This window comes from Ammodytes marinus (genome assembly GCF_949987685.1).
Source record: "Ammodytes marinus genome assembly, chromosome: 22".
Taxonomy (NCBI): Eukaryota; Metazoa; Chordata; class Actinopteri; order Uranoscopiformes; family Ammodytidae; genus Ammodytes; species Ammodytes marinus.
Genome location: NC_137226.1, coordinates 15,835,318 through 15,854,806, shown reverse-complemented (window position 1 = coordinate 15,854,806; position 19,489 = coordinate 15,835,318). Strand labels below are relative to the sequence as shown.

General features: G+C 42.2%; 1 protein-coding gene across 1 annotated transcript; it reads right to left on the bottom strand.

Annotated features, from left to right (window-relative positions):
• Positions 1–148: 148 nt before the first annotated feature.
• mapk11 (mitogen-activated protein kinase 11) lies at positions 149–19,006 on the bottom strand. The gene is made up of 12 exons (XM_080050760.1): positions 18,889–19,006; positions 10,274–10,403; positions 10,029–10,087; positions 9,628–9,739; positions 8,916–8,945; positions 5,746–5,793; positions 5,513–5,627; positions 5,317–5,388; positions 4,553–4,632; positions 3,890–3,968; positions 3,506–3,679; positions 149–2,418 (listed from the first exon to the last, which is right to left on the bottom strand). The coding sequence occupies exons 1-12, from the start codon at positions 18,999–19,001 to the stop codon at positions 2,345–2,347; spliced, it is 1,086 nt and encodes a 361-aa protein (XP_079906886.1). The 5' UTR covers positions 19,002–19,006; the 3' UTR covers positions 149–2,344.
• Between the last annotated feature and the right edge of the window lie 483 nt (positions 19,007–19,489).

Sequence of the window (19,489 nt, the reverse complement as noted above, 5' to 3'; positions counted from 1 at the left end):
TGTAATTACTCAGAATTCCTCATAGGGGCAGCAGAAGTTACGCGCTATAGCTTTAATAAGATATTACTATACAGCCTCTTCAGAGGGCTTTCTTCAAAAGTAGGTTGTGCATGATGTATATCAAAATGACAAGAAACATACTGACAAACAGAAGTGATGGTCTTTATTCTGCTGCAGCCAAGTCATGTTACCCGTCGATGAATGAGAAAAAATCATCAGAAAAGTTTTGGAAAACTGAGTTGACACATTCCGTTTAGTGATTTGAAACTCATGGCAATACTGTTGAACCACATGCCACCATGTTGTCGAGAGACACTTCTAACTTGTAACATACATACATACATACAGTAGTATACGTATACATTCGATTTTTGCAGTTCAAATCCACAACACATACAACACCCACATAAGCACATTTAACACACACTTTAGCATTCCAAGCTCTAACACACTTTGACTGAGACACACAGTTTTGATTTGTTTGGGGCGGGAAATTCAACATTTTGTTCATCCAGTGTTAATGGACGACTTGCACAAAAGGCTAAATGAAACAAGAAAAAAATGTGTTAAGAGTAGGTTCCTTTTCTTTTGTACCTTAAAAAATGTTTCCTGTATGACACATTTATATTCTAGTTGTGCTAATGTTTCATGGAGGCAGAAATAATATCAGTGTGATTGAGTTAAACCTGAGTGGGTTGAGTTAATGGGCCAGTCGGGTATTACTTGCCAACCAAACCAAACAATACATTCAAATACAAACTGATTTCACTGACCTTAGAGTTAAAGGTGCTTTCTTTTGCACACTGTGGTTTAACACAACCAGAAGTTTTTCTACCTCAGCAACAAGTTTGCAGAACTAAAAACTCCAGTCTGATGCAAGATGAATGACACAATGTCAGTGAGGAAGTCAGCCATTTTAATGTAATAACCTGCATACGCTCATGCTGCAATATACAAACAGTGTCTGAGAGGGTGTTCTTGAGTTTTTTTCCTGTGTAGTAATGTTGCACTAAACATACCAACTGTCCAAACATCCAAAATTGAGCTAAAAAACATCCGTGTCTATTCAATGCATTTTTTGGAACTATGGTCACTGAAGAATGTGCACAGTTTGGATTGTTTTCTTCGTAAAAAATCAAGCATGGAAACCGAAAAGAAGCTGAGGAAATATGAAAGATCACTAACGAGCTCCCTGGTTGACACATATGGCTGCTTCAGCCCGGACTGTCTGACATGGAATTGTTATGATGGAGCTACACTTTGTATGATTACAGAATTACTTAAATACCTTCTGAGAACAGATTCAAAACGTTTTTAAAAAAGAGCCTGTAATCTGAATTATTGTAAACACAAACCAGGGCTGTGAAAGATCAGAAAGCAGGCATCATTCAGCGCAAAGTGTATATGAGAAGTGAGGTCAAACTGTAAACACAAACCTGTAGCACTCTGTTCCAGCTTTGGCATATATTCATGACCTTGCTAATTAATAGCACAGTTGGTGTTTACTATTCTGTATGTAGGAGGGGATGATTTGAATGTGAGAAAAACAGTCTTTTTTCGATTTTTTTTTTTACTGTGTGGAAATTTGAACAAGATGAAACAGGCTTAAAGTTGATACTTGCTCCCTCAGTGTGGGAGATGCACTAAGCAGTCTTCATGGTTACAATACAGCCCCGGTAATATTCTGTAATAATAAAAATGCACACAAATCATGCAGTCGTATATGCAGGATAAATGCTAAGCTGTTCTGTGGCATGACGTGAAATCACTGCAAAGCCTTTTAGAAAGATGAATTCCATACATGAAAGCAGTGACTTCTGCACATGGCATAGTATGTCATGACGAGAGGGACCAGACGGCGCTCTTGTCCTTGCTTTGGAAATCCTAGTGTGCGTTTTTTTTTTTCAATGTATTCCTTGGATATCGTTCGCTGGGTCTGTAAACACAGTGCAGTTCCATAAAGTTGCCCCCTCATAAGAATCCTCCCATCCTCTGCCATCCCCTGACACACTTTATAGACCATGAACGGGTTCCTCATTTTCAAAAACACAAGAGGAAGCAACTTTCTGGACTGGAAAAAAAACCTAAAAAAGCTCCTTCAACCAGATTTCTAAAATGCTCCCTGTGATTGCAATGTTGTTGCATTAAGTCCCGTGCCCTGCTGCTCAAATAAACTCATGACGGGCAATCATACACAGTCACAATGAGCAGTAGGGGAGGGGTGGAGGGGGGGTGCAGAGTTTTCTTCAGTTGATTTGCCAGCCGCCACAGTCCATCTCCTCCTATCCATTAAGTCCGTGGTCCCTTCTTCTTCTGGTAAAAGGCAGGCAGAGCGGAGAGAGGTTCACTGCTCCGCCTGAAGGCTGTCAGTCTTGCCGCCGGATGCTTTGAAGCCGCTTACCTCTTCGAACACCAACTCTATATGCACATACATGAGAGAGAAACCAAGGGGACAGGTCAGGAAGGCTGGTTAAGATTTAAGATGTGGAATACTTGAAATAAAACATAACTATGGCATAAAAAAACAACATTCTAATTCAAAATATAAAAAAACAAGAGACCAGTGACGCTGGTTATTCCAGAGTACTTTTATATTTGCTCTTGTTCAGCTTGTTTTTCTGCTCTATTTAAGACACTCAAACCTAGGAGGCAAACTATGCACAAATAATTGTCCACCATGACTCACATAAGCTGCAGGGCTTTAGACAAACCATGAAACTCCCTGCTGAAAATGAAAAAAAGTCATAAAAATAGATGTTGTTATAAATGCATCACTAAATATCTCAAGTCCCCCATAGCCCTTTGGTGGTGTAGTCAGCATTCCTGCCACAACCGTGCAGACCTCATTCACTCTTCATTGCACAACCCTCAAAGTTAAAAGCTTATAGGCTGCGTTCCAATCCCCATGATTTCTGCTATTTAGTATGGTAGAAAAAAGATTTAAGGATGTCCCAATTCTTGTGGTCAGATTTAGTATGGTTAGAAATACCCGAATGTCTACTCAATCCTGCCGAGATTTTAAGTGTTGAAATCAGCATGCTATTTGGGCGATTCTGGCCCACAGTCCAGTGCGCACCAGAAGTGATGTCACATCGACGGAGCCTCCATATGAAAACAACCGGGGATGAGACGGATATAAAAGCAAGAGGGCAAGATCAAGGCTCAATGTTATGATTAAATAAATAAGTATGTCCCAATTGTACGCTTCTGCATGCTAACTACATTCCTTTTATGATCAGAGGTAGTATGTAGAATAGAAAAAAGAGAGAGTATGCGATATGGAACGCAGGGATAGTCAATTTGTGCAACTTCCTCCTCTGCACATCACATCTCCCCTTTCTAAAATTGCTCATAAGAGAAAGTGAGAGCATTCTTGTAAAAATAGCTGAACACTTTTAAAGCTTTTTTATAAGCTGCAATCAGGTCATGTTTTAGTTTTTGTCATCCATCAGGGACAACAGCAGAAACAATTGTATTATTGTGCTATGCTAATGTTAGCGCTCACCTTTCCATTCTTCCAGCGTTCTGTCTTTACTCTCCAGTGTCTGGTCGTACGGCGGGGCCTCCGGCTCATCATCTGGGTCGTGGTACTGTGAGAAGTACTCATGGGACAGGGCCTCGCTGGCAGAGATCCTCCCATCACAGTCCAGAACCAGCATACGCTTCAATAGGTCCACAGCTGAACCACACAGAAAGACAGACAGGGTGTGAAAGATGGCTGGGATTAATGGAGGAGGTTCTGAAAAACAAGTTTATACATCCAAAAAGGCCAAACCCTGTATAACTGAATTATTTTTCATTTGCAGAGCAACTTGAGCTTCTCAAAATTGTTGTCAATTGAATTGAAAGAGGTTTATAATCCAATCTGTGGTGCGTCATCATCACCCACCTAGTGGATTGGCTCCTCTGAAGATCTTCTCCAGGTCCTGCTGGGGCATGAAGGGGAGGGACTGGATGTACTTCTGTGCCTGTGACATAGAGACCAGCGCTCAACTAACAGCATGTGACAATATGGATCATTGGTAAGTGATCAACCACCCCCAGCACTCAGACATATTGACTCTTCAAACAACAGTCAATGGCGATGTAATGATGGATCAATTAGAACAGGTTGCCTGCATCAGTGAAAGGCAATATAATAGGCCTTTTCACACTCTTGGCTGGGTATCTAAGTTCAATACTTTTTCGGTACCGAATCAAATAGACCAAAACCATCGAGTATCGAAAAATGTACAATATCAAAAGGCATAGGAGATAAGGGATTTGTGTTAATCTGAAGGCACTTACTGTGATTGTAGCAAAGGTAAAGTTTGATTTATTGATATTTTGTATGTTTGTTTTTTAACGATAACGTGTCATGTCATCTTGTTAAAACTGATTTCATAAAATTGGTATCGAAAAAGTATCGTTCAGGAACCGGTATCGGAGTCAAGGTATTGTTATCTGGATAAATAAATATCGAAACATTTAGAAAAATACCCAGCCCTACTCTTGAAAAAAACAATATGGCTCTTCCCTCTATTTTCCTCTATTCATTCTCCCCTTCTCTCACATGTTCGGAGCAGATCTTCTGTAACAGCTCTGGTGTCGGAGTCCCAACCACTTCCATGATTCTCTTCAGCTGGTCAATATCTGAGTGCAGGAGGAGTTAAGGGCTGTATAGGGTATGTTAAAAAGTCTCGTAATATCATCTTGTGACAAAAGGAAAGACAGAGATTTCACTTGCTGAGGGACTGCTGAAAGCCAACAGTTCTAGACAGCGAGTCCCACGGCGAACAAAGATCAGTAAATCAAATTGGTCCTAGCTCTGCTCTTAAGACACTGAATACAACAAACCCTACATAGATCAGCCTTTTGTGATCGCTCCCATTCATTCTCCACTCCTCTCTTTTGACACACCTCCCCTTCAGAAAGGCCTGGGATTGTGATGCAAATCCAGAGGAGGTCTGCGTCCACAGGTCACTAGAAAGAGGTAATGGGAGGTTGATGCTAAGCGAGGGAAGAAGAAAGCTGCAAATGTTAAAGGTGGAGTCTGCTATTCTGGCTAAATAAATGCTAAAGGTGGAGTCTGCTATTCTGGCTAGCGTGTTGTCAAAATAAATTCTGTCAAAATCAGTGAATATCTCATCACGTTAACAGAGCCTAGGCTGTGTATTAACACTAGATTTTTGTATTCAGTGTGAAACAGTACATATAGGCAGCGGATGGTGAGGAGATATTCACAGATTTTTCACAAAAAAGTGAATTTGACAACAAGCGCGTTCTCCAGAATGGCACCTATTACAAGTGGACTCCTGCCATGCGGGTAAAGGATACAGTCAGTGCCAGGAAAAAGGACTTTTCCCTTCAGCAGCTCCCCCATAATGCATCCCACTGACCAAATATCAACTGGAATACAAAGAACACACATTGAATCATTCCACTTGTAACATTTAATGGGTTTGTTATCGATGGAAAAAAAAGATAATAAAAAAAGCTAATTAAATGTGTATTATTTTAAATGGCATCTTACCATTCTGATTATAGTGCATCCAGTTCAGCATGATTTCCGGCGCTCGATACCAGCGAGTGGCCACGTACCCTGTCATCTCGTCGTCTGTCTGTCGGGCTAACCCAAAGTCAAGGATCTGTACGGGGGGAGAGAGGAGAGGAGGAGAGGGGTTTAGAATGGATGGTTCTACCAGGTTGGAGGTGAAGGATTTCTAAGGCGTAAAAACTGAAGGTCAGTCAGTCAGTCTGTCTCACCCTCAGCTCACAGTCCTCGTTCACTGCCACATTACTTGGCTTGAGGTCCTGGAGGGAAAAGATAGTGGAGCAGACAAGAGGAGGGAGAGAGGAGCATGGTTAGAATAAAGATGTATCTCCACAGAGAGGGGTGGGTGTGAATATGAAACTTCATAACGTACTAAGATTATGTTAGTTGTCCATGTAAGGCCATTTTCAATGCATTTATACAGTACATATAGCGTACTGATGGTGATTTCATCTCAAGAGCAACATTTCCAAATATCAAATGACTGTAATTCTTAAAGGTGTAGACGCAAAACCTCATCTGAGTATCCAGTATCTGATTGAAATTCTTTATTCATAGAAAAATATATGAAATCTTCACTCACTCTGTTCAGGTTTCTTAAATGTCACCTAACAACCCACGGAGAACCATAAAAAAACACACTATTCAAAGTTGCAATTTACACTAGCATCCCATGGTTTCTGAAGACGGAAATGTGTATAAATATAACAAAACATCAGTTTGAATGAATGATGCCGCAGTAGTATTGACTGATTTAAACATCACATATTTTCAATGCAGAGTCGGACCTAGCATTTGATTTGTACGGAGCCCCTAAAGGGACATGGAGGAAAAAAAAATTTTTGGTAAAAAAAAAAAAAAAAAAAAAAAAAAATCAAACTCGAGATCTTGACTTCAAACTCGAGATCTCGAGTTCAAACTCGAGATCTCGAGTTTGAAGTCAAGATCTCGAGTTTAAAGTCAAGATCTCGAGTTCAAAGTCGAGATCTCGACTTTGCCTTCAAACCTCTCTCACCGTCACCAATGGTCCATGCATCAAAGGCATATCAATTAATTTATGGGAAACCACACAATAGTGTCATGGAGGAGTACTTGGAGCATTCTTTTCTCACACTAACACCAAACTACAACCTATTTGGCCTAAATCTAACGTTTATTATGCACATTGGAGAGAAAAGTGACAATGATTCACTTCATTTTGGCGCACCATGGACCGAGAGCGGAGGTCTAATTGTCAACACACACACACACACACACACACACACACACACACACACACACACACACACACACACACACACACACAATATGTAGACGGTATACATTTGACTATATCAAAACGTGAACGTTTCCAAGACACAATGCCGCCTACACTTGAGGAGAACTCTGTTTGGCTGTATTGGCTGGTCTGATGAAGGCTATAATTTGCACCGGATTAGACTATGTCCGCGTTCTCCAGTGACTCCATATGATCGGATCTTGAAGCACTCACAATAGTGCAGGCAAAATATGAAATTCAACCGGATTATGCGAACTTTCTATTTTTCCTCACTTGGAGACAGAAAAAGCGCTGTTCCTGTGCGCTCTGGCACTACACCAGCTGTGCCCGCCTTGAGCCTCAAACTGTGTCTTAATTGAAAAGATAACTGCAGGTCATATGACAAAACTAGCGATTGGACTAAGTTAGTAAAGCCTCATTCACACTTTCAGCCTTTCCCAGGAAGGGATCGTGTGTGAATAAAACACAGTCTGGACTACAATAATAATAATTAAATAAAAAAGCTAATTTTTTTCTCTTCCGTTCTGAGGGAAGCTTTCGTGCGTAAATGTGCCACACCGCTACATGCCTACATGTTTGTCTCTGTGTACAAATGAAACAATCGATCGCTGATTATAAAAACTAAATTAAACTAATAGTTTGAGGAGAGTCTGCACTGGTGATTTCTAATTATAGCAGAAATTCCTCTGCTGTGCGCTGGGGAGAAACAGCGCCTGATTTGTTTTGCCTCGCACACGGTCGAGAGAGATAAGAGGCTTCACCCGACGGCACATGTTATTCATCTATTGCACCCAAAAAATCACAAATTTTAACTAAACAGCAGCAAAACTGTGAGGATCGCGTGGCGCTGTCCAATGTGCAGATCTGGAGCAGAATAGTTACCAGCGTGTCTGTTTCTCCCCAGCGCACAGCAAAGGAAGTTCTGCTATAGGCTATTAAAAATACGCCAGTCCAGACTGTGTTTTATTCACACACGATCCCTTCCTGGGAAAGGCTTAATTAGGCTTTACTAACCTAGTCCGATCGCTACTTTTGTCATATGACCTGCAGTTATCTTTTCTATTAAGACGCAGTTTGAGGCTCACGCCGGGCACAGGTGTAGTGCTGCCAGAGCGCACGGGAACAGCGCTTTTTTTCTCTCCAAGTGAAGAAAAATAGAAAGTTCGCATAATCCAATTGAATTTCATATTTTGCCTGCACTATTGTGAGTGCTTCAAGATCCGATCATATGGAGTCACTGGAGAACGCGGACATAGTCTAATCCGGTGCAAATTATAGCCTTCATCAGACCAGCCAATACAGCCAAACAGAGTTCTCCTCAAGTGTAGGCGGCATTGTGTCTTGGAAACGTTCACGTTTTGATATAGTCAAATGTATACCGTCTACATATTGTGTGTGTGTGTGTGTGTGTGTGTGTGTGTGTGTGTGTGTGTGTGTGTGTGTGTGTGTGTGTGTGTGTGTGTGTGTGTGTGTGTGTGTTGACAATTAGACCTCCGCTCTCGGTCCATGGTGCGCCAAAATGAAGTGAATCATTGTCACTTTTCTCTCCAATGTGCATAATAAACGTTAGATTTAGGCCAAATAGGTTGTAGTTTGGTGTTAGTGTGAGAAAAGAATGCTCCAAGTACTCCTCCATGACACTATTGTGTGGTTTCCCATAAATTAATTGATATGCCTTTGATGCATGGACCATTGGTGACGGTGAGAGAGGTTTGAAGGCAAAGTCGAGATCTCGACTTTGAACTCGAGATCTTGACTTTAAACTCGAGATCTTGACTTCAAACTCGAGATCTCGAGTTTGAACTCGAGATCTCGAGTTTGAAGTCAAGATCTCGAGTTTGATTTTTTTTTTTTTTTTTTTTTTTTACCAAAAAATTTTTTTTCCTCCATGTCCCTTTAGGGGCTCCATAGATACTCTCAGATTGTGTAAGACAAAATTACTTTTCCAACTTTTAGGCTCCTCTTATTTAGGGGAAATGAAAAGAGAAAGCTTTATGTTAAGAGCTAAGCTTTGTTTCCGGTTTTAAAACGGGCATGTGCAGTTGTTTTTTCTAAAACTGACGGTGAAAAATGACAAGAAAGGGGCAAAGAGAAGGCACTCACTCTGTGGATCAATCCTGCTGAATGGATGTACTGTTGGTGGTGCAGGAGGATGGGGGGAGGAGAGAGAAGAGAGGAGAGAGAGAAAGGGACATAAAGGGATACAGAGGTCAACAGTGCAGTGCAGTTCACCATATTAGCCCCTGTGTAAAGGGGGGACTGCTTTTGTCTTTCCCATGGCAACCGTGGAGGCCAAAGAGCATGGGCCCTGCCAATGTGAACATGTGAGCTAAGGGCCGAACTCACAAAGAACACAATGTCAAACTCAATATCAGTATATGGAGTGTTTGTGCACAGGCTGTGGTTCACACATTTTGACTGAAAGATTGCTGACCAGCTGCTTTCACTTCAAGCATAGTAGACTGCTAGATTTAAAAATATATACTGTACATACTATCTCCACATTTTCCATATCAGCTGTAAAACCGAAAAAAATACATGTGGCAATAGAGAGTGCCAGTCAGCAAGCTCACTCAATATATCCCAGAAATGTCGGTAAAATATCCAAATATGAATAAATTACATGAAGGCTGACAGTCCTTAAGATCATGTGATATCTTCACTCAGTGGGGGTATAGCCTACTACATCAAACAACAGCGACGGTTGGGGGAATCACTGGTTAGAACATATGTATGCTAGCCACATGTATTATGCATGCTGCTGCTGTGTTGGGCGCACCATACAGCAGGTGTGTATCATTATGCCGCTGATTACCTTGAGGCCGCGCAGGAGCTGGTAGATTAAGAACTGCACATGCTCGTCTGACAGCCGCTGAAATTTGACAATGTTGTTGAGGTCCGCACCCATTAGGTTTGTCACCAAGTAGCTGGGGGAGAAAAGGGACAGAGAGTGTATGAGTGAAAGACAATTGTGTGTGTGTGTGTGTGTGGGGGGGGTCATCAAGACAAGAACATAGAGCTGCTGCCATGGCAACCGTCAGACATCTTTCTACCAGCCTGTTATCCCCTAGGGCCGCCTCCCCCAACACACACACCCCCTGCCCTTCTAATCACACAATCTTTTTTGCATGTTCTGGGTGAAAAGTGGGCAGCTGTGTATATAGGATAGCTTGTCGTAAAACATCAAGTGTGGGGGGGTTTCAAAAAGGGATTTACAGTTCATTGAAGTCCTCTAATGTGGCAGCAGGTGTGAAGACATCCAGCAGCCCTATTACCTACAGGGGGGAGAGAGAGAGACAGACAGACAATCAATAACGGAGCAGGAATAACAAAAACATGCAGGGCACTGTTGTCTGTCTGCTGTCTCTCCGTGTGTGTGTGTGTGTGTGTGTGTGTGTGTGTGTGTGTGTGTGTGTGTGTGTGTGTGCGTTTACGAGGAGAGAGCACACTAGCACGCTCACATTCTCGTGTTTCATGTGCTTGAGCAGCCTGAGTTCCCGGTAGGAGCGGCGGCTGTGGATCAGAGACTGGAAAGGCCTGGACAGTTTCTTCACTGCAACCTTCTGCCGGAGGACCACATCATACGCAGAGCTGCAGAGAGAGAAAACAGACAGAGACAAGAATGAAACATGTGTCTGATTGTAGAGTACTTGAGACTAACCTATTACTGTTCACTATATCCATACACTGTTGTTTAAAGGGTGGAGTCTGGAGAACGAGTGTTGTCAAAATCAGTGGTAATACAAAGCCTAGGCTCTGTAAAAGGGGCGTGTTACTAGCCATGGTTGCTCTCTTTGTTAACATGTCGTTTGTTTGAAAATACCAGTTTACAGAGCCTAGGCTGTGTAGTATTAGCACCAGATTTATTTCCTTCAGCGTTCATTTTTTACACTGCACTTTTTTAAGACACTTTTCAAAACAAGATATAATGCATCAATGAGTGGGATTAAGTGGTGTTACTTTTGGACGGATTGAGGCTAGTTGTCCCCTCCCCCCCAAGTCTTCCCAACATTGCAAACTCATCTCAAAGCCTGATAGCAGCAGTTGATAGTGAGAGTCTGTCTATATATTAGTGATGGATGATTGAGAGTGGGAGAGAGAGAGAGAGAGAGACAGACTGACTAATGCAGAGAGAGACAAAGAGGTTGTGGTGTGGCACGAGAGAAGTGGGGATGTGACCTATATCACAAAGTGCCTTTGGTTTAATTTCATCTTCCTCTTTTGAATTGTAAATGTCATTTTTCCACATATCCAATAATAAACCATGCACGTTGCAGCTGACGCCAATGCCTTCGAGATGCAATTTGCCTTCTACAGTCCTGCCAGCTTTTTACGACAGTCTCAGTCATAATACTAATGCGACCATCGGAACAGGCAAACAGGAAGGAAACACGGGGGAGAATTGAGAAATCTAGACGAAACTGCACTGAGGAAACAGAGCAAGAAGCAAGAAGTGGAACACTGAAAAGAAAAGTGCACATTTTACACTGAGAAAAAGTGGACATTCGCATGTAGAACTGGCTGATAGTACTGTACATACTGTATTAAACTCTTAATTATGTCTAATGTGCATTTAGTTTATCTGACTCATTTCTGATCACTGAAAGGGGAAATCCCTCTCTTTCTTAAAGAGCAGGTTATTCTGAAATGTGTGCTGTGAATTTGGGGAATACATTTCTTTGGGTTGTTGAAAGCACAACATTGCCTTATCACTTTTTATTTCCTGCAGAATACCTTGATTGACAGCTCAATAAGTGACCTGCGGTACTCCGCTGTCAGTTTTAAGATAAGGGCCGAGACAGTGACACAATATTCTAAATGCAATATAGTAAGGTTTTCTTTTTTACTGTGAGAAAAAAAATATATTACTCAATAAACGTACTTAGGCCTACTCGAAAACCTAACTTGTGTAGTTGCCAAATAGTGTTATTTTTACACATTGTGGGTGCAATAGCTGACTCTCCAGCAATGGATTTCTCCCTGAATAGTGTTTGATGGAAGTTCTTCAGTGTTCATAGCAGGTCAGCTCAGGTGAAGGGAGATCTCAAGGAAACTAAGATGAATTCTAAAGCAATATATAACAGAAGGACAGCAGTACAAGTGTATTGCAATTCAGTTGTGATCTATGCTTCCTGTGTGCAGTGTTTTAACTTTGTGCTGTCTCTAAACGGCTCCAGACTTGGGCACAAAGCGTACCAATGTTTGGGTCTGAGCTGAACATATTGAACCATAACAACACTAGGAGTCTAGTGAGGAGAGACTTCATCCATACAGCTGGCCTCACACAGTGTCTTCTAACAGGAGACAAGGCTGAGCTATTGTCTGACAGATAGACAGACACATAAGACAGGCAATAAGTGTAATATTAATAATTAATAATGATATTTACTATCCTCAAGACCAAATATTCTCTCTCACAGTGACAGTGCTGCTGTAAGAAAGCTCGAGAGTGAATTATCGAGCTACTGTGAAGGAAGTTTACAAACAATAAAAATCTGAAAAAAAACGATTCAAATAATCCATTACAGTGACCAATCCAATCCTCCAAGAGCCAAAGATATACATGCAAACTGGACATTTTGAGGATGGATACACACACACACGCACGCACACACACACACACACACACACACACACACACACACACACACACACACACACACACACACACACACACACACACACACACACACACACACACACACACACACACACACACACACACACACACACACACACACACACACAAACACACACACACACACACACACACACACTTATTTGCTTTCTATGTGAGAGTTAGATGAGAAGCAATTCTCTTATTTAGGCTCTCTCTTACAGCATATTTCGTCAAACTGCAAAGGGGCCCCATGCAGGTCCAGAAAAGCAATCTTGGTATTATCGAATCATTTTACTAAAACAGTTCCTGACTGTATTTTACTCAGGCCCTTTCTCATAGATACAATGTGTACTTTTTCAAATGTCTCCAAACAATAAAGTGAGGGGGTCCTGTGTAATTTCTGGAATTTCCTTCATAAAAATGAAAAATGAACTGCTAAAATTCAGTCCAGCACACACACACATCCCATATGGTACAGTATATTGTCAGTGCCCACCAAATGATGCGTGTCTCCTGTTTTGTTTTTTTATCCACAGCATGAAACTCACTGTAAATATTGCTCATATCATTTCATGGTGACCTACAATGCTTACACGCATGAGCAGACTATACACACACTCTTGCTGGGTTGAGTGCATCCATGTGTGTCTCTCTCTCTCTGTCTTGTCATAATCACCTGCTGCCGGTCCGGATGTCCCTGCTGGCCGGGCTCAATCCAGGACAGCAGCCAGTCTCTCCTCCATATCTGACATGAACCAGGCCCTCACCACCCACACACACACACACACACACACACACACACACACACACACACACACACACACACACACACACACACACATACCTTCCTCCCTGCCGTCTTCCATACATGGTTCTCTGACTGAACTGCTGTCAGCACACACAGCAGCCAAGGCATCCATTTCTCTCTTCATCTTTTGTCTCAGTTTTTTATTTTTTTTATATCTGACTGAGCCCTTAATGCACCTCCGGTTTCAACAAGGAAGAGGGGGAAGGGGAAGCTAATATCCTATGTGAGATGATGGAAGTACACGATGAAGTGTTTATCAAACAAGGTTTTTATATCTTCTGATCTTATCACTTCATGCGAATCATTCTGATGACCTATATGATTTGCATAGTATTTGAAATGGGGGGGCAGAGGTAATTGTAATGTGTCTTATTAATCTATGGCCCATATTTATGCATTTTAATGTCATACTTTGACATTTTGGGAAATATGATAACATGATTACTTACTAAAGAGTTAGAAGAGTAGATCTGTTCATTTGTCTCTGTACCCTAAATATGACGCTGCAGCCAGCAGACATTTTACATGTTAGAATGGGCGAAGCATTGAGACTGGAAATAGGAGAATAGGTAGCTAGCAGTGCTCTGGTAAAACTAAGCTAAATCTGACTATCAGAAACTCTAATTCATACAAAAAAATATATGTAAAAATGACAATCATATCATAAGTCATCATATTTTAGATCAACAATCAGACAAGCGGAGAGACATCTTTTTGACAGAAGTAAATGAAGCGACCATGTTTTATTCATATAGTTATTTGAAGGATATAGGCTTCATGCCAAAGTTGTGGTTGACTGAACAGATGTTACACATGCTGACATGAGATCTGAAAGCAGCCTTCATCAGCTTAGTGCATATATTCTGTCTTGATGTTCAGTCTCCACTGTTCCAGAATTGGCCCCAAAAATTTTAGTCCCAAAAAACAGAAGAGTGGAAAGAGAATATTCAATGGGATCACAGAGCTGAGAAGACAATGCATGCGGATTAGGCTGCAGATGCAATGGGACAGTGTTCAGTCCTCCAAACTTTTTCGTCCCATGACTTAGGCCTATGACCATCTAAGGGCCCACTCACACTAGTGCCACGGCCCCGTGCCAAAGCTCATTAGCATACTAAAGTCTAGAACGTTTGGCTAGTGTGACCACGCCAACTGTATTCCAGCACGGAACAGCCCCTTGGCCACGGCACACCTGGGAGAGGTGTGCCGTGGCCAAAGTACAGATGCTAATGAGATGACACGCGCACAAGCAAGCGCACAGGCGGCGTTCCTGACGTGAATTTATTAAGGATGCATTGTCCGTTAACGTCCGCTGCCTTACTAGTCGGCACCAGAATTGCCCACCACTTGGACTTGTAGCTATAATGTGTGAGAATTAACGTGTGTGTAGGCCTAGGTGTGGGCTAATAAAAGAGGGAGAGAGCTAATTAGGTCGGCTCAGAAAGCAAAGCAAAAATGTTTTCGTGTTTACTCACGTTCGTCAGATGATTTTTTTTTTCCTCCCGTCAGCTGTCATAACTGCATTTACGCATGGCGGTGGAGACGCACCCAAAACAACACACCGCGGCCCGGTGATAAGGAAACAGTAGCCTACGCTAAGGTTTAACAAGAAACTTTATAAAGACACTTAAAAAAACGATCTCTGCCCATACAAACAGTTCTGACTTGGATTTGATGGAGCGATCGATGTGTACAAAACCATCCGGATACATAGCCTATGGTCTGATGACGGGCCGTTATATTAATAATAAACAGCGTGCTGCACAAATATGAGACTGTCCACCGCGACCTATTACGTCAAGGCTACATTTAAAAAAACAATAGCTTAAGGATTCTCGTTGCTCTAATGTGGAAGTGGAATATTTGATGCAAATTTGGCCGGATGAAAATATTCACAAACAGTCGTATAGCCTACAAGTAGACTACGCTCCAAATCCTAAACGCGCACGGTGCAAGTATGCCCAGGCCACGAGCAGTGTGAGCACGGGCCTGCGGGGGGAGTGGGGAGGGGGGGGAATCGTGCTGAATCGTGCTGAGCACGGAACAGGCAAACGGCACTAGTGTGAGGCATCGCATGATAAACTTTTCAATCCGCCTTGTATCTTTGCTTCTTCACTCTAGTGTCTGTGCTTCCCCCAGCTCTAAAATCTCCCGTCAAATAAACCCCCTTGTACCTTATGTACAATTCTCTTTCCACGCTCTATTTCTGTGGCTTTCGCTCCCAGCTATCCTATGGGGGATGGGGGGATGAATTCTTCAGCTCTAGATATAATGGATGATATGATCTTGTTGGATCCTTGACCTCATGTCTGCTGTCTGAAGAGGGGTAACTGAGAGAACAAGACACCATTTTGAGAGCTGTTTTACTGTGCATCTCAAAGACGGACTATCGTAACCCCCCCCCCCCCCCTCCCACCCCCCCCATCAAGACAAACACACACATACATATGTCGTACTTAAGAGAAAGCCCCAACCCCCAGCCGCTTGCTAGTCAAGCCTATAGCCATGAGAAAGTCACTGACAATGGCTGGAGATCAACACATCAACAATAAAGGGCAATGCTGGGGTGGTTGTGTGTGGAGGAATGTTCTCTGTCCGTGTGCGTATCATTTAAGGAAGACTTTGAGTAAAGTGGAGGTATTTCACCAGTGTTATCATTCACTGTTCATATGATGCCTTGAAAAGTAAAGCACCTCGGAATATGCAATTCACAGAACATCTGCTAATTCCCCTAGTCTTTGGCCACCACTTTAAATAAAACGTTACAACTAAAATTAAAATTAAAACACTAATGGATACACAGTTTAAATATTTTGCTAGTTGTAATGAATAAATGATGGAAATAGCTAAATGTAATGGATCCACAGTAAAGTAAGTATGCTAAAAGTAAGCTAAAAGTAATGGTTTAACTATGGAAACATTTAGCTAGCTAAATGGATACATGGTTTAAATAGTTAAAAGCAATATACAGTATATACGGTTAAAATGTTAAGCTAACGGCTTCCGCCACTCTAATTGGTAGCCGTAAAACTTCAGACTTGAACTTTACTGGGCTAAAAATAAACCGAATATAAAGTGAACTCCCACCCAGGAAGAAACTGTCCATTTCATAATCCTGTTGTGAAAGCAGAGAGTTTTTGTAAAGCACTATTCAGAGTGCTAGATGGACATGAGAATTCTCTCACAAAGATCTGAACGCTGCCTTTGAAAATGAGCTTTCCTTGTTTTCACAAATGACCGAATCTTTGGAGATCATGAGTAACAAATGCCACATTGCTTGGGGAAACATTTTTTCAATCAACAAAGACAAGCTTCGTGTGCACATTGAACGGTTGCTTTGATAACACTGCACTAGGAGCTTGGTTGTCCAAAATGGGAAATAAAACCTTAACTGGGGCTGTTTCATTCTCCAAAAATTGCACTTGTTGTGCATCCTCAGGTTGGATGAAGCCGCTGAAAGCAAAGTCAAGATCCAGCTACGTTTTATGCTTATACTATTCAAGCAGAGTATTTAGAATTGACCAGTGGTGGATGTGTCTTAACGGGTGAACATATGGGCTCTATATAAGTTTGTTGCAAGCAGAATGTGAGTTTATGGTCAGACACAATACAGTGCACAAGTGCTGAATAAAACCATGGCTGCGTTCCAATCCCCATACTTTCTGCTATTTAGTATGGTAGAAAAAAGATTTAGGATGTCCCAATTCCTGTGGTCAGATTTAGTATGTTTAGAATACAACTTCCGGCCAAGGTTTTTAGTATGGAAATCAGCTATTTGGGCGATTCTGACCAACCATCCAGTGCCCACCGGAAGTGACATCACATCGACGGAGCTTCCGAATGAAAACAACCAGGGATGAGACGGATATAAAAGCAAGAGGCAAGATCAAGGCGCAATGTTATGATGAAATAAACAATAAAAAGTATGTCCCAACTGCATGCCTACTGCATGCTAACTAAATTATTGTTATGGTCAGCTGTAGTATGTAAAATAGAAAAAAATAAACAGTATGCAATTTGGAACGCAGGGAATGATCACATCCCAGGAAAGAATCCAATAGGTTAAGTGATCCTGTCCCAAAACATAAACAACTCTCGTACAATTCTAGGACAAAAAAAGTTGGAAGAAATATGCTGTGAATTGAATTCAGTTTAGGAGCCCAAATTATTGTGTCAGTGAGGGATAGGCTACTTCTTCGCCTACACAGAGAAAAGCCCAAACAGTCATCAAAACAGGTTATTCCAGACTAGCTCCTCAACACCACAGAGATTAGTGCTCCATCAAGACTCACTTAATCTTTCTGCCTGTCTCATCTTTTTGGTTAAACACCGAATTTGGACTTTGGAAGATTGGGGGAACATACTGTGTAGCAAAGCTGGCCCAAGAAATTTTGGATTGTTTCTCATTGTAGTCTGGGAAGTATCAATGGCCATATGCTGGAGTCAGGGAGGGTAGACAAAGGCTTACATTTTCTTGTGCAGGTGATAGGATAAATATTCTTCCTTTTACAGCTACTGAAGCTGCAGAGCTCAAGTATTTGGAAAGTGTCTTTCCATAATTCAGTGTTTGGTCGAGGCTGCCAGAATGAATCACTTCTCGGTGGAAAATGTTCAGACTACTTCAGGCTTAACAGTATTTAACGCCACACTGTCTGGCACCATGGAGCTGCCAACATCCAAGGTTGCATAGAAAAGCTTTAACATCTCAATCATGTATTAACAATGTGAATTGCCCATTACGATTAGTAGCAGTAAACAAGACACTGTGTCCACTTTACTATAGGTAACCCATCAGACTATCTAGCTATTACAGCTTCATTAATATTGACTGTTGGGAAGTGGTTCTCACTTTGACCCATAATCAGTATAGTGACTGGTCCCCACCAGCTGATACTGATGGGTCCAAAGGGAAAGTGATGGCAGGGTGCGAGATTAGAAAAGCCTGCATCTACACAGAGGGGGCATGAGAGTAGAGGTGTGTGAAGGTGTGAAGCCTATAGGAACATGCTAAATGACTTGCATTGTTTTATCCATTGGGATTACCATGGTCCAGGTTTTTCCTTTCCAGATGTGGTTTTAAACTCACTAGCCTACACCATAGATAGTACACCTACACTAGCCTACACCAGCTCCTGCATGTAGTATATAGACTGAGCCTATGTGTGTGTAGGGGGTGGGGGAGTATATTTGGACATTCCTGTGCTGATGCTGTCTGATTCTTTACTTCCCTTGAACAGCACTGAACAGCAGACACTGAGCTTTTGGGATGAAACAAGTCATGCAGACCTGCTGTTTTCTTTCTAAAGCTATAGGATGTGGCTTATAGTTCACACAAATAAATCTTTAAAACTGCAAATTGGAAATAATAACAATAGCCTCTTTAATGATGTTCACCAGAAATATCGATCCCGAAGCTGCAAAGGCGATATAGGGGGATAGCCTCATCACAAGTCTGTATCAAAAACAATGACACCAATAAAAAGCCAAACAGTCATTCCCCCTACGAGCTGTCTCTTTCTCCTGCCACAGCCCGACATGAACGCATCACTATGCTGGTGCATCATGACCACCATACGGTAGATGTTGTGGCCGTGCAGCCTCGCCCCTCCACCCGCCCTGCACACACACAAACACTGACAGACACTCACCACACAGAGCCGTACGCTCCGGAGCCCACCGGCGTCAGGTTCTGGTACCGCTCGGGAACCTCCCACACAGTCTTGTTCAGCTCCTGCCGGTAGAATCCCGGTCTAGCGGACATGTTTATCTCCCCTGAGCCCACTAAGGGAAAAGAAACGAATAGGCAAAAAGAGGGAGAATGAAAATGAAAGGAAGGGACCGGTAGATAGGACCGGAGGCGCGGGCCGCTCTGCTGCCTGAGCCGAGCTGAGGTTGCGTTGCGCGCGCACACAAACACACACACCGCACCGACCAGTGACAGCCTAGCTCTCTCTCTCTCTCTCTCTCTCTCTCTCTCTCTCTCTCTCTCTCTCTCTCTCTCTCTATGTATCTACCAGGCTAAACTCACCCTTCAATTCTAGTGTCACAATGTTAATATAATAAACAATTAAATGATTACAGTAGGCTGTATTAGGCTATAGCCTATTATATTAATAGTTACACTGCACCTGGGTTGAATAGGCCTACACAAAAGCTTGAAAGTGGAGTAATTGATTCTGGATCTTCTCAGGATTCGCTACCTGCCAAAGGGGTCCCACAGTAGCCAGCAACATGCCTGTTCACAGAGTC